At 49.7% G+C, this 12,885-nt stretch overlaps 1 protein-coding gene across 1 annotated transcript; it reads left to right on the forward strand.

Moving 5' to 3' along the window:
• The first annotated feature begins 1,918 nt into the window (after positions 1–1,918).
• LOC149329453 (TNF receptor-associated factor 6-like) lies at positions 1,919–9,375 on the forward strand. The gene is made up of 2 exons (XM_089562231.1): positions 1,919–2,238; positions 7,800–9,375. Exons 1-2 carry the CDS (start codon positions 1,954–1,956, stop codon positions 8,907–8,909), a joined length of 1,395 nt encoding a protein of 464 aa, XP_089418357.1. The 5' UTR covers positions 1,919–1,953; the 3' UTR covers positions 8,910–9,375.
• Positions 9,376–12,885: the final 3,510 nt, after the last annotated feature.

Below are 12,885 nucleotides of genomic sequence, written 5' to 3' on the forward strand. Positions count from 1 at the left end.
TAGAAGCCTCCTGCGTGGGTTAGCTTCCGTTTCCAATACAATGGTGCTGTTGAAGTCAAGTGGTTGGTCACACCCTTCACAGTGTTCGGCCACGGCGCTGCGTTGACAATTCATGTGACGGACGTCCGCTCTGTGTTGGTTCATCCTTTCCGCGAAGTTCTTCGTTTCCCCTGTGTACGACGCCGGGCAGACGGAACACGGAATTTTGTACACGACGCCCTGGGCCTTTTCTCTGGGCTGCCGGTTTTTCGGGCGGGGGAGAAGGCGACCGTTAGTGCTGGTCGGTTTGTGCGTTGCCAGCACCCCTTCTTTTCCGAGAATGCGAGCCAGCGTCTCGCTCACGCCTCTCACGTAGGGGATGCAAACACGTTTTCGCTTCTGGCATGCGTGAAGAAAAAAGGAAGGAGAAGAACCAAGTCATTTCTGACCTCCAAAAGAACGCCTACCCAAGCTCATTCATCCGGCGCATTATCAGGAAACAAGAAAAGCAAAACAAAATCCGATCTATTATTTCCTCAGACGCTGCCACGTCGCCTCTGTTTTGTGTGTGTTTACATCACGCCATTGGACACCTTGCACGCTCTTTGACCGAGCGAAGCCCGCTGGCAGTCTCGCTACCTCAGTGTTTAGTGTGAAAAGGAAAACTGGTTTTCAGGAAAGGAAATGACGCAGTAGGTGTCTCACATATCTCGGTGGGCACCCGAACCGCGCAGTAAAGGAAGGGACAAGGAGGGAGTCAAAGAAGAAAGGAAGAAAGGGCTGCTGTAGTGGAGGGCTCTGGAATAATTTCGACCACCTGAGGATCTTTAACCTGTACAGACATCGTACAGCACACGGGCTCCTTTTGCGATTCGCCTCCATCGAAACGCGGCCGCAGCGGTCGGCTTCGGTTCCAGGTAGTCCAGCTTGTACGATAAACTACGGCAACCACGACTGCATGGTAAAATGGCCTGGTAAGAACTGCAACAACAGCAACACCGACGCGTTGCCGTATTGGCAGAGCGGTTGTCCAGCTCTGATAAAACTCTCTATTAGCTCTGAATTGATAGATCTTTTTGATCTTTACTAGGACTGCTTTAGTACAGAATTTAAGGCCGATTACGCAGCAGAAAGCACTGTATTCTTGTGGAACGAGCCATGACTAGAATGAATTTTCTGTAACGAACTAATTGTTGGGCTTGTGTCACACAGTATCACTGCCACTCCTATTTTTGCTTTGAAAGTTCTTCACATATCCTTGAAGTGCAAGGCGATCACACCTGAGTATTGTAGTAATTCATTGTATTTATACCAAAATAATTTCGTTTGCTGGTAACTTACTTTAAACAGTGGTTAATAAAAACTGAAAACTTACCGCTGTCCCATCATTAAGTGTGAGTAAATGCAAATTCAAGAAGTGTTTATGAATTTTGGCGCAAATGTTCTCTCATGGAATTTGCCTTTTTTTTTTCAGCCCTCTAAAATGCGAATGCAGTGAGGCATGCATTTAGACAACGGAAATGAAATTTCTTTAGCAATCCCGCTCGTTAGGCTCGGCTATGAGAATGTGATGTAAGAGTTGTGCGAGTTGAGATTTTGGATATGCATCTAGCTGCAGCAACAATGTTAATCCAATGACACAGAATAAGTGTGCATGTAGTTGTGAAGTGGCAAACGACACTTTATTCTACGCACCTGTATTGCATTCTTTTCTTCAAAGAAAGAAAACGAGATATCGATGGGTACGAACGGTCCTGGACGAACGCAGAAAACCACTCGGCGGACGCAGAACTGATTACCCAAGCCTAACCAGGCGCGGACTGCACGGAGCTATCAGCCAAAGGGTGTAGCGGCCACGGTTTAGCGATTGTCGCCGTGACGACGGCTTAGAAAAAAAGAGATAAGAGCGGCCTTTGGCGGGGTGTAAGAGGAAGTTCTTTCAGTGCTCACTGCCGCGGGCGTGCGTGTCGAACGATGCCGCCTGAAAGTACGCAATACACGTTGGTCGGGTTTTCTCCGGAGCTCGATTGGAGGCCCCTGAGCTTTACCAAGCCGCTGCCTCCGAACAGAGTGTGTGCCGCCTGCGGAATAGTGCGGAAGAAAACCGCTTTTCTTCCATGCGTTCATGTACTGTGCGAATCTTGCTACGAGCAAAGCACGCAGGAAGGCTCGCACGTCTGTCCGCTGGACGGCTGCGAGTGCCAGCAAGAGCACGTCGAGTGGAGGGACTGCCCTGCAGATGAGATGCTTCGAAGGGAGGTAAGCGAGATGAAAAAAAAATTCAGGGGGGCACTTTGTTGACCAAAAGTGCGGTGAGGCGAAAGCCTTTAGCGCGGTGTTGCTACTTGTGTCACTGATGTGTGGTTAAGATGTTAAGATTCGCCTCTAAGAGAGGAACGCGACAGTGTCTTGCGACGCTTCCAGGGAGTCCACAGAACGGCATCGCCTGTTCAGCTCTACGCCTCGCTCGACGGTAAATTGGTTTTTGAGGAAAAGAAAGGTATCTGTCTCGCATATATCGGTGGACACCTGAACCTAGCCGTAAGGAAAGGGAGGAAGATGGGAGTGAACGAAGACGTCGTATTAACTAGTTGTTCATCCCATACCATCGAGCTGGCATGGCGGAGTGGTTAGCGCGCTCGTCTCGCACGACCAATTTCCTACTCGGTTTTGTTTTTAGGCATGCGTCCGAAACGCGGACACATTTGCTAACACGTCTCGGTCACGACAGTATGAGGCATTAAAGGCTTTCACCTTAATTAGTGGGAACACACGGTCTGCAGGTATTCGAGGGTTCGACGGCATACCGCCTGGTCAGGAATCGTGGCTTGATGAGATTCGCTGGTCACTGACTATGGTCAAACACAAATCACATTTCGGGGGTGCTACGGCTCCCTTGTTCACAAACGTTTTGCGAACAAGAGAGCCGTAGCGCTCCCGGAAGGTCATTTGTGTTTGACCACGGTCAGTGACCAGTGAATCTCATCACACGGTCTGTAGACTTTATTACCCGCTTCGCTGGAAGCTCGGAGTTTGGAGACATACCATTGACAGCACGCGACTTCTGTCACTAAACATGGAACAAGTGACGCGTTTGCTCGTATGTGAACGTATCCTCTCAGTCCTTTCGCACTTATTACTTTATAGTACAGCCGAAAGCTTCGTGAGAAGAAACACGGAATTACGTGCCTTTCAGGAGAACTCGCGCAGTCTACCGATTTTAGGTGCCGAGTTGCGCATGCGCCTTCAACAACTGTGGCGCTTCGATAACGAGAGTTTCTCCCGCATTCTCGCATGTGCCAGTTCAGCAGCCGTTAGCAGGCTCCGGTGTTTTTGCTCCGATTAAAAACCGGTGAAAATGTTTCGTAACCTTTTGCCAGCTTTTTGGGTGGCGGTAGGTGTAACAATGTTGTCTTACGCCTCGCGCGCATTGAGAAGTGCGTATGCACGGAACGTCAGTGTATCAGATTTAGAAACGATAAGGGTCGCATGTGTCTGTGAACTCCGTGAACTCTGTAATCAAGAAGACATGTTTGCGAACAGCATGAGCAAAGTAAGCTTGAGAGGGGGCATTTTTCTGGGCATTGAATGGCGATAACTGCGAACTACGCATGCCGATATGTAATCTGGCTGCCTCGAGCCATGCGTATACCGATATGCATCATAACGGCAATGCGTTCTTCGATGTATGACAAAATAACAGCTTACTTTGAACTTTTGCTTCCAGTTACCTTCATTACCATCAATGTTCCAGCTCAGAAAGGCCAAAAGAGATAGTCCCATCGGCTGGCTAGGAGAATAGCGCTCGCTGTCTCAAGTTCGATAAGGGAAAGAACACCGGCGAACATCTATTGCCAGAGCAGACGCGCGTCATGGCAAATACCTCCGCCGTGTGCGTGTTTTGAAAGTACAGGCGCGGCCAGAATAATACGGAACACAGGAACGCTGGCAGAACTACGTAGGGTGTGTTGCTGGGCGAGTTGGTTGGGGTACATCTTGAGAAAAACAGCGCTTGCAGACAAAGGACCAGAACAAGGACACACAACTGCGCAGTTGTGTGTCCTTGTTTGGGTCCTTTGTCTGCAAGCGCTGTTTTTCTCATGAACTACGCAGAACTGCTTATGGGCGCTACCTAGCTGTACGATCTTAAACTATCTGTGCTTGGAAGCGCAGACAGGGCGCCAGTGGGACGGACCCACATTTTGCCGCAGGCCTACCAGCATCACCTCTTAACTGATATTCACGTGACAGCAGCGGACGCTTCGACGCTTCCATCGAGGAGCGGCTCGCGCTGGGAACGGGCGCAGGACTGCCGTCTGGCACTGCGAGTTATCTAGCCCGCTCACGGCCGTGCGGCCATCGCTTTCACGACTCTAAACTCAGCCCGACATCGACGCTAAACTCAGCCCACTTGGAGGAAGGCACTACTGGCGGTGTAGCCCGAAACAGCTCAGCATCTTTCGCACACTGATAACGCCAGGCTTGCAGCAAAGAAGTGGTAATGGCGGCGGGCACCATCGCTGCGCGTTAGGAGCGAGGTGGTGGTGGTGGTGAAAAGCATTTATTTAGTAATTTACAGAGAGGTGCTCGGGGAGAGGCCTCTAATGGGTCTCACCCCTTACAATACTAGGCGGAGTCCCTCATTCTGGGATCCCGTTGGTCGAGACCGCTACACAAGTCCCCCGAACCAGGGCCTGTTGGGCCGATAGTTCCTGGCAGCTGAGCAGGGCCGCCTCCCAGTCCTCTCGGGTAGGGGAAGGGGGGTGATTGGGGAAGAGAAGGATTTTTTCTCCCGACACCATGTGGAAGGTGTCGGCCACCTCCCCACAGAATGAGCAGCGGCCGTCAAAAGGATTAAAGTGCTTGAGAACCGCCGGGCACAGCAGGGTGTTTGTAAAGAGCCTGAGGAGAATTCGTTCGCCAGCTTTACCCAGTCCTTTCATAGGAACTGGGTATCGCCGGTGTTCGGCACGATAGTGCTCAGTAATTTCTTTTAAAGAAAGGTGAGGGCTGTGATCTGGGTTAAGCTCCTCCCAAGGGACGCCTGGTGCCCGGTGAGTGAGTGCGCGGGCTGCCTCATGGGCGGCTTCGTTACCTGGCATGCCATGGTGGCCGGGGACCCATATGATTGAGCGATGAGTTGGATCGCCGTCGCGAGTACTGCGGTGTAAAATTTGGTGAGCGAGTGGAGTGATCCAACCGAACTCAAAGTTACGACAGGCTCCGCGAGAGTCTGTGAGGATGAATTTAGAGTCGGGATGGGAGGCTGCGAGGGCGACCGCCACCTCCTCCGCATGCGTTGAGTTGGGCGCTCTGAACGAGAGGCCGTCCACCTGTTTTCCCTCGAGGCGCTCTTTTCTGGTGGTTGTAGGTGGCGCTTATATGCGGTTTCTTCTAGTTTCGCCGCCTTTCGCGTGCTCCGAATTACTCTGGCCGCACCTCTACAAGGTCGTCCACTCTTAGTACGAACAAGGCTCACAGTGTCCGCACATCGAAGCGAAGCGACAAATCCAGGCGTATACAAGAGTCTGGAGGCGGTGCTTCGTGTCGTCTGCTACGAGGCGGAAGCACGATACAGGCTGCTCAAACGTTCTAGCAGGCGACACCAAGCACCGCCTTCCGGCCTCTGTCTGCTTGCGTCACCGGATGAGCCAGCAATTTTCTAAGAAAATTTCCAGCAGTGCTCGCCACCATTAGATCCCCCACAAAGAGTTAAAATGACGTATTGAAGTAGAACAGGCCACCGCGGTGGCTCAGTGGTTATGGTTCTCGACTGCTGACCCAAAAGACGCGGGTTCGATCCCGGCCCCGGCGGCTAGAATTTTTTTGGAGGAGAAATTCTAGGGGCCCGTGTACTATGCGATGACGTTAAAGAACCCCAGGTGGTCGAAATTTCCGGAGCCCTCCTCTACGGCGTCTCTCATAGCCTTAGTCGCTTTGGGACTTTAAACCCCATGAACCAACCAGCCAAGTAGAATAGATATTTTTGTGAGTGTGATATTTCCTGGTGTGGGTCAAATTTGTAACTTCCCAATCACGTGGATTGCTTTGAGGGGTAAATAAAATATGGGAGGGGAGGGGGGGGGGGGTGCTCACTTCTTCGTTGTGTCTTTCTCTTATCGCTATGGGCTTCTGTGAATGACCGCTTAAAGGTGCGCTAAAGGGGAATCTGAGATCGTCTTTTTTTGCCGCAGGAACTCCATCTACACCCTCCGAGTTCTTATAAACTTCGATGTATTGTCTTCTGCGGCCGATTTCCATAATTAAAATCGGATTAAAAGTCTCGGCTGCCGCCTTTTTTTTTAACTCAGCTTAGAAAAGAGCAGGAGTCAGCCAACACGTCGAGTTCCTTTCCTACAGTCGCGTGGCGGCTTTGCTTTCGCTTTTATACTGTTTTTCAGGTTTCCGTGAATAAATAGTTTGTCAGAGGCTACATAGCTGCAAGTTAGGCCCGCGGAAATAAAAATACGCGTGGATTCTTTGCTTTCGCCGACCGCAACGTTTCACTCCGCCGATGGCAGAGCGGCAGCCCGCCACGCGACCAGCTGAAAGGTACTCCACGCGTTGGCTGACTCGTACTCTTTTCGAAGGTGAGTTTAAAAAAAAAAAAAAGTGGCGGGAGCCGAGACATTTAATTTGATTTAATGATGAAATCGACCGCACAGGTCAGTAATTCGAAGTTTCTTAGCATGCTCCGAGCGTGTAGATCGAGTTCCCGCGGTAAAAAGGAGAGTTAACAATCCCCTTTACTGTTCCTTTAATTGTTGCTCGCCAGGCTTGTACCACCAAGTCTTTTCTTTACACCTTCCCTCCAGTTTTTAGCAGAAGCATGAACGTGGGCCTAAGTAATTAAAGTTATCTACGCCTTGTATCTTTTCGCTCCAATGCGTGACAGTAGCTCCACGTTCTTATCACGATGCCGTTTAACCCCAGCTGAACAGAGCAGTGATGTAGACTAGAGTTTGCCCAAACTGTAGCAGGTCTTAATTGCTTAAAGGCAAACGAGAAACTTGCAGTTTCTGAACACTCAAAAGGATCCGTGAATGCCATAAAGCAATGCCGCACATCTACAGTGTACTACACAACGTGTAAACTACTCAGAACTCACTGGTAAGGAGGAAATAGAAAATAGGTAAGACGTGCTCATTGTTTGCGAGATTAACGACTTTGTTCAACCGCTCCTGAGGCTGCATCTGCACTCAGTCAGGGGCTTGAGCAGTGGCGGATTTGAGGCACATAAAGAATAACACCTCATAAAAAAAATTTACCTGGTTTAATTGAACAATAACCAGCAATAGCAATTCGCTATTCCATGATCCATTTTGTGCCTTTGCATGGTTCAAGATTTAGGCATCCAGCTTCCTCTCGTCTGGCAGTTTGCTGCATGCATGTATTTACGCGATGATAATCTCCTCATGGTCGTCCTAAACATTTGGTAGTGAAAGTACGCGAGTTATATATAATTGAGATCATTCATTGGTAGTGTATTACTTATTCCCTGCTCCTTTTCCTAAAATGTACTCTCACTTGACGGACCTCAAGACGTATTAGCAAAGCAGGTGGGGGAGCCTTTCTGAAGTTCCGCACTCAATCCTCAGTATGAAGTACATAACAGCGAGCAAACCACATTTCTGTACACCGATTAGCAGCATTATCTACTGTGTGACCTACTCATCTGAGATCATTCAAAGTGTAAAAAAAAATCCGTACTATCATAGCAATGTTAACCCAGTACTTCCCACCCGTATGTAACATTCTTATCCTTGATCGTTTAAGGTAACAAAATTAAATAACAAATACTGACGCCTTTATTCTTGCAGGTGGAGTGCTGGAACAAGCCGTATGGCTGCGAGACTGTGATAGCAGCTTCGGAGATATCCCGTCATTTCCAGCAGAATTGTGGACACCACTCTGTATCGTGCCCCAAGTGTTCTACCAGGATTCTATGCAGTGACGTAGGCTTGCATCTGAGATCAGACTGCTTGCCGCCTGCGAGGCGTGCTGAAATCGAAGACCCAGTACCAGTCGGCTTCAAGGACGACAAAGCGTACTTTGAATCCTTCCGAGCGGCGTTTGAAAAGCAGGCGAAGGAAATGAGGGAACTTCTTCAGCAAATGGTCGCTGGTAGCGCCACACATGATGACAGGATCAACGGACTTTGTCAGGGCATAAACACTCTGAAAGAAATTCTAGAGCAAGAACTGGCCACTCATAGACAGGAAACTCAAGACATTTTTAATGAGAAGATACGTGACCTCACCGTCTTTAAACAGGAAGCGGAAAAGATTTGGGACGCACAGGGCACTCAGATTAAAGTTGCTTCAGCAAGCATCAACAGCCTTGAAAAAACGCTGAGAGATGAACTGGTCAACGCGACGAGCGGGACTCGAGACCATATGACGCAGACTGTGACTGGCATTAAAGCTGATTTGAAGGAAAATAACGACGAGACACTAGACAAAATCGGAGAATTCTTGCGGCACCCTCAACTCTTGGTAACGGTGTCCAACTTTACTGTACCAAGTGTTCGAGCACTCCAAAAAAAAGCTTTAAAGGCTGGCTGGGCGAAATATGAGAGCGAGCAGGTATACCTGCGAGGGTACCGCTTAACGCCTGGGATCTACCTGGAAAAATGCGGTGAATCTGTGCAGCTGTTTGCGCGGATGAACCTTTGGAAAGGTGACCTGGACGAGTCTGTTACGTGGCCATTCCACCACAAAGTAAGGCTAAGCATTGTGCACCCCAAAGACGGTTCGAAACGGGAGTACGAAGTGGGGCCAACGCCTCGCAAGAAATATTACCAGAAGCCCACGCAGCTGCGCAACAGAGGTGTTTACTTCTCTTATAACTCGCTCAGCCTCAGTGAACTTCTTACTAGCGGCTACGCTGAAAGCGACAATCTTCTGGTTCAGTTCGAGTTACTGCCTTGAAATGAACTTTAATAAGCACTGCAATCCCTCGGTTTGAAGGAGCCTGTATCAATGTCAACAGTGTATTGCTTGTAATTTGATAATCCAGACTTCAATACCTTGTAAACTCTCTATAAAATGTAAACATTTTCATTTGTCTTCTCTCATGGCAGTGATCTTTGAGAACAATAGAGACACGATGTAGCTATTTTAGTGTGTTGCCGCTGGGGCACTAACTTCAGTCACGTTGTTTACGTGATTATGGTAGAATGATATCTGGGCAAGACGTCCCCAGTTTCACTCCTTGCACAGGCGGCTCCAGTTCAATGGCGCCTCCGTTCCTGTATTGAAATTTCGTGCCCTCTAAAGAACATTGGACGTTTTTTGTGATGCGAATGCTGATTTGTGTATTGCGGTGTATCTCAAAGGATGTGTCTAGAAAATAAAAATTGGCGGATTCTCACAAGGACTGATGCAGCGAATTTCTGATAAGAGGAGGCTTTTGAATTTTGCGTTTATTTCTTTCGCACTTAGGAGAAGTGATTTTCTTGACGTCCGGCGCAGTGTGTTCGGATCACGGGGCGTTCAGATTTTGCTCAGCAATGATTATGAACTTTAAGCCAATGATCGTGGTGGTTGCCTTTGATTGTATATATGATGTCTACCAGCAAAAACACGTCCGTTCTGGGTAAAAGCAAATGAAGCACTGCTTTTTCTCCCGCCGCGGTCGCTCAGTGGTTACGGCGCTCGGCTGCTGTCCCGAAAGACGCAGGTTCGATCCCGGCCGCGGCGGCTGAATTTCGATCAAGGCGAAATTCTAGAGGCCCGTGTACTGTGCGATGTCAGTGCACGGTAAAGAACCCTATGTGGTCGAAATTTCGGAGCCCTTCACGACGGCGTCTCTCGTAGCCAGAGTTGCTTTGGGACGTTAAACCGCAATAAACCAACCAAATCAACCAGCTTTTTGACAGGTGATGGCGTTAACGTGGTCTGGTGTGCGATTGGTTGGCAAAAGGCTGTCAGTCAATCCCGGCGCGACGCAATGACGTGAGCCCGCCAGCGCTTTTCTTACGTTGCGCTTGTGAACTCTCGGAACATCCCTTTCGCTGTTCCCTCCCCTCTTAAGCTGTTCGAATTTGCAGCTATAGCTGTCTATCTTCCCCCTTCCCCGGCACACCGTGGCTCTTTCATCCTCCACATGACGAACAGTCAGCAGCCATTTCACACCCCCACTCACTTTCCATGCGGTGCTTTCGCGTTTGTACTATCCGCGAGGAATGAAACGCGAACAAGACAACTGAGCCACGAGACGCCAAACAAGATTATTTTAGGCAGGGGAATCTCAATAATATCTCATGCTCTTCTGACTTCGGAGGCACGAATACTCTTTTTCAGAAGTGTTATCAACCTCGCTTGCATTTCGTCTCCAGGAGCTAATATTATGGTGTTTTTTTGATGTCACCTCAGTTTCCTTCTTCGCGTTTCGTCAACTACTGATAGTACACGTTATCATCCTCCTTTTTCTCCACCCGAGGTGATGGCTTGGTTTATGGTTTGGTTTATGGGGTTTAACGTCCCAAAGCGACTAAGGCTATGAGAGACGACGTAGTGGAGGGCTCCGGAAATTTCGACCACCTGGGGTTCTTTAACGTGCACTGACATCGCACAGTACACGGGCCTCTAGAATCAACAAGCGGATGCCCTGCTACGCAAAGCGTATAAGACAGCGCTCCGACTACCACGCAACACGTCTACAGAAAAACTCATGGCCCTGGGATTACACAACACCTCTGAGGAGCTACGAGAGGCGCAGCTTGAGGCCCAAAAACTCAGGCTGTTGCAAACAACGACAGGAAGAGCGCTCCTGCAGAGGCTCGGATACCGCGAGCAGATGCGAGAAATGTCGAGGACGGCAACGATCCCCGACGAGCTTCGCAAGACACTCAAGGTAGCGCCAATACCAAAAAACATGGATCCCAACCTCCATCGAGGGAGAAGAGAAGCGAGGGCCGAATTCATCGAGAAAACATACGCTCCTCAAGCCACGACCGTGTATACAGACGCGTCTTGGAGAGGAGGAGATACCAAAATCGCTGTAGCGGCGGTGGTCAATTCGTCTTTACGCAAAATGACCAGCGCGTCTCTCCGAGGCTGCACAGCTGCAGAGTCCGAGGAAGTAGCCGTTGCTCTAGCGGTGGCGGAGGGCTATATAAACCGGGCGGTCACTAGCAATACTTACGGACTCTCAAACAGCCTGCCGAAATTACATGAATGGCAGGATAGGTCGTCACACGCTCCGTATACTCCTCGCAGTGAGTGACAGAATTAAAAACCGTGAAGAACAAAACGACAAGATCCGACACAAAATTGTGTGGGTACCGGGGCACACGGGGGTGGCAGGGAACCGAGAGGCCGACAGGATAGCTCGAGGATACATTACTTTCCGAGCTTCCGACGAGACCGCGGAACTCGCGCCAGCACCCAGGGAACACTCGGCCATACTACAAAACTATAGAGGCAGAAGAATGCGATATCCCCCACCGCACAAATCTCTCAGCAGAGAGGAAGCTGTCACTTGGAGACAATTACAAACAGGCTCTTTCCCAAACCTACATATACTAAACAAAATGCACCCTACGATATACACGAACAAATGTCCCTGGTGCGACGAAAAACCTACACTATACCACATCACATGGGCCTGCCGAAACATGGACGTGGTCCCCAAAATACAAAACCCGTGTGCGGAGCAGTGGGAGACTCTGCTGTCCAGCGTCCGCTGCGAAGACCAACAAGGTCTGGTACAGCGAGCTCAACGGGCGGCAGTGGCCAGCGGAGCCCTGGACTGAGGGCAACCGACCACTGATTAGAGGCGGACGACTTCGACAGAGAAGGCTCCTGGGGGTAGAACCAAGACGTCTCTGAAGATGCCCCCAAACCGCAGGAAAAACCATTAGTGTAAATAAAGTTTTCCCTTCTCTTCCTTCCTTCCTTCCTCCAAAGAAATTCTAGCCGCCGCGGCCGGGATCGAACCCGCATCTTTTGGGTCAGCAGCCGAGCACCATAACCGCTGAGCCACCGCGGCGGCTCCACCCGAGGTGATTCCCTCCCCCTCTCCTGCACTATCAGAATCACTATCACCTCGCATTACAGGGCTAGCCACCCGAAAAACGCCTTTCCTTCTCCCCTGCGCTCACTTCAACGCTGAAGCTTCGACATATCGGAGGCGACACCATGATTTGGGAAACGACACTACTGCCGGTCGCAGTGAAATATACTGCACTCAGTGTTCTTGGATAGCTGCTAGTTTCTCTCGGAATCCGGAGAAATTTTATGGAAAGCAGCCATGGGAATTATTTCAGCTACTAACACTGCCGTCAAGTAAATAAAGCGTAGGCATGTGCCCCCTTTGTTTATGATTCAAATGTTCTCTCTCCTTGGAGATAGTCAGGTATGATCGCAAATGGGAGAGCCAACGCGCTCATCGGAGAGTGTCGGACGCTGGCGCCACAACTGCAAAGCAAAGCTCCAACTTTGGTCTTTATACTTACGACGGCGCCCGCGGGCCGCCACTGCGTTTTTCATTTTTAGCTGTGGTAGTTGTGCTTCATTGACTCCGTCAGACTGAGTAACCACTTACCTGAAAGAGCTTCCCTAAGAACAAGAAGACCGCCCGTTTCGTGGTTTAAAGCTTAGAAAACCAGACGCGGACCCATGCCATCGAGAGCTCGGATAGCTTCTCATACCAGCACCGAACATCGGCAAGCTGATTAGTTACGAGAGTTGAGGTGCGGGGTAGTTGGGCGATCAACATTCATCAACATTGGGTGTTTGATGAAACGGCGCAAGGGCGAGGTCGTAGATAGGAAAGGACAGGTTACTTGGTTTACTTTAAAACAAATGTTGAAACAGATGTTTCACTCCAACACTCTCAAAAACTTCTTTCGGGAAGAATTCGCATACCAAGTAGGAGCTGAAATATAAAAAAAGCAAGATA

Source organism: Amblyomma mixtum, chromosome 9 (assembly GCF_055824585.1).
Source record: "Amblyomma mixtum isolate Tamu chromosome 9, ASM5582458v1, whole genome shotgun sequence".
NCBI classification, from domain to species: Eukaryota; Metazoa; Arthropoda; class Arachnida; order Ixodida; family Ixodidae; genus Amblyomma; species Amblyomma mixtum.

Bases quoted from the DNA above. Each gene is read 5' to 3' on its own strand.
- LOC149329453 (XM_089562231.1), top strand. From the start codon at position 1,954: ATGCCGCCTGAAAGTACGCAATACACGTTGGTCGGGTTTTCTCCGGAG. The intron at 2,239-7,799 runs GTAAGCGAGATG...TTATTCTTGCAG, and splicing joins ATGAGATGCTTCGAAGGGAG to GTGGAGTGCTGGAACAAGCC.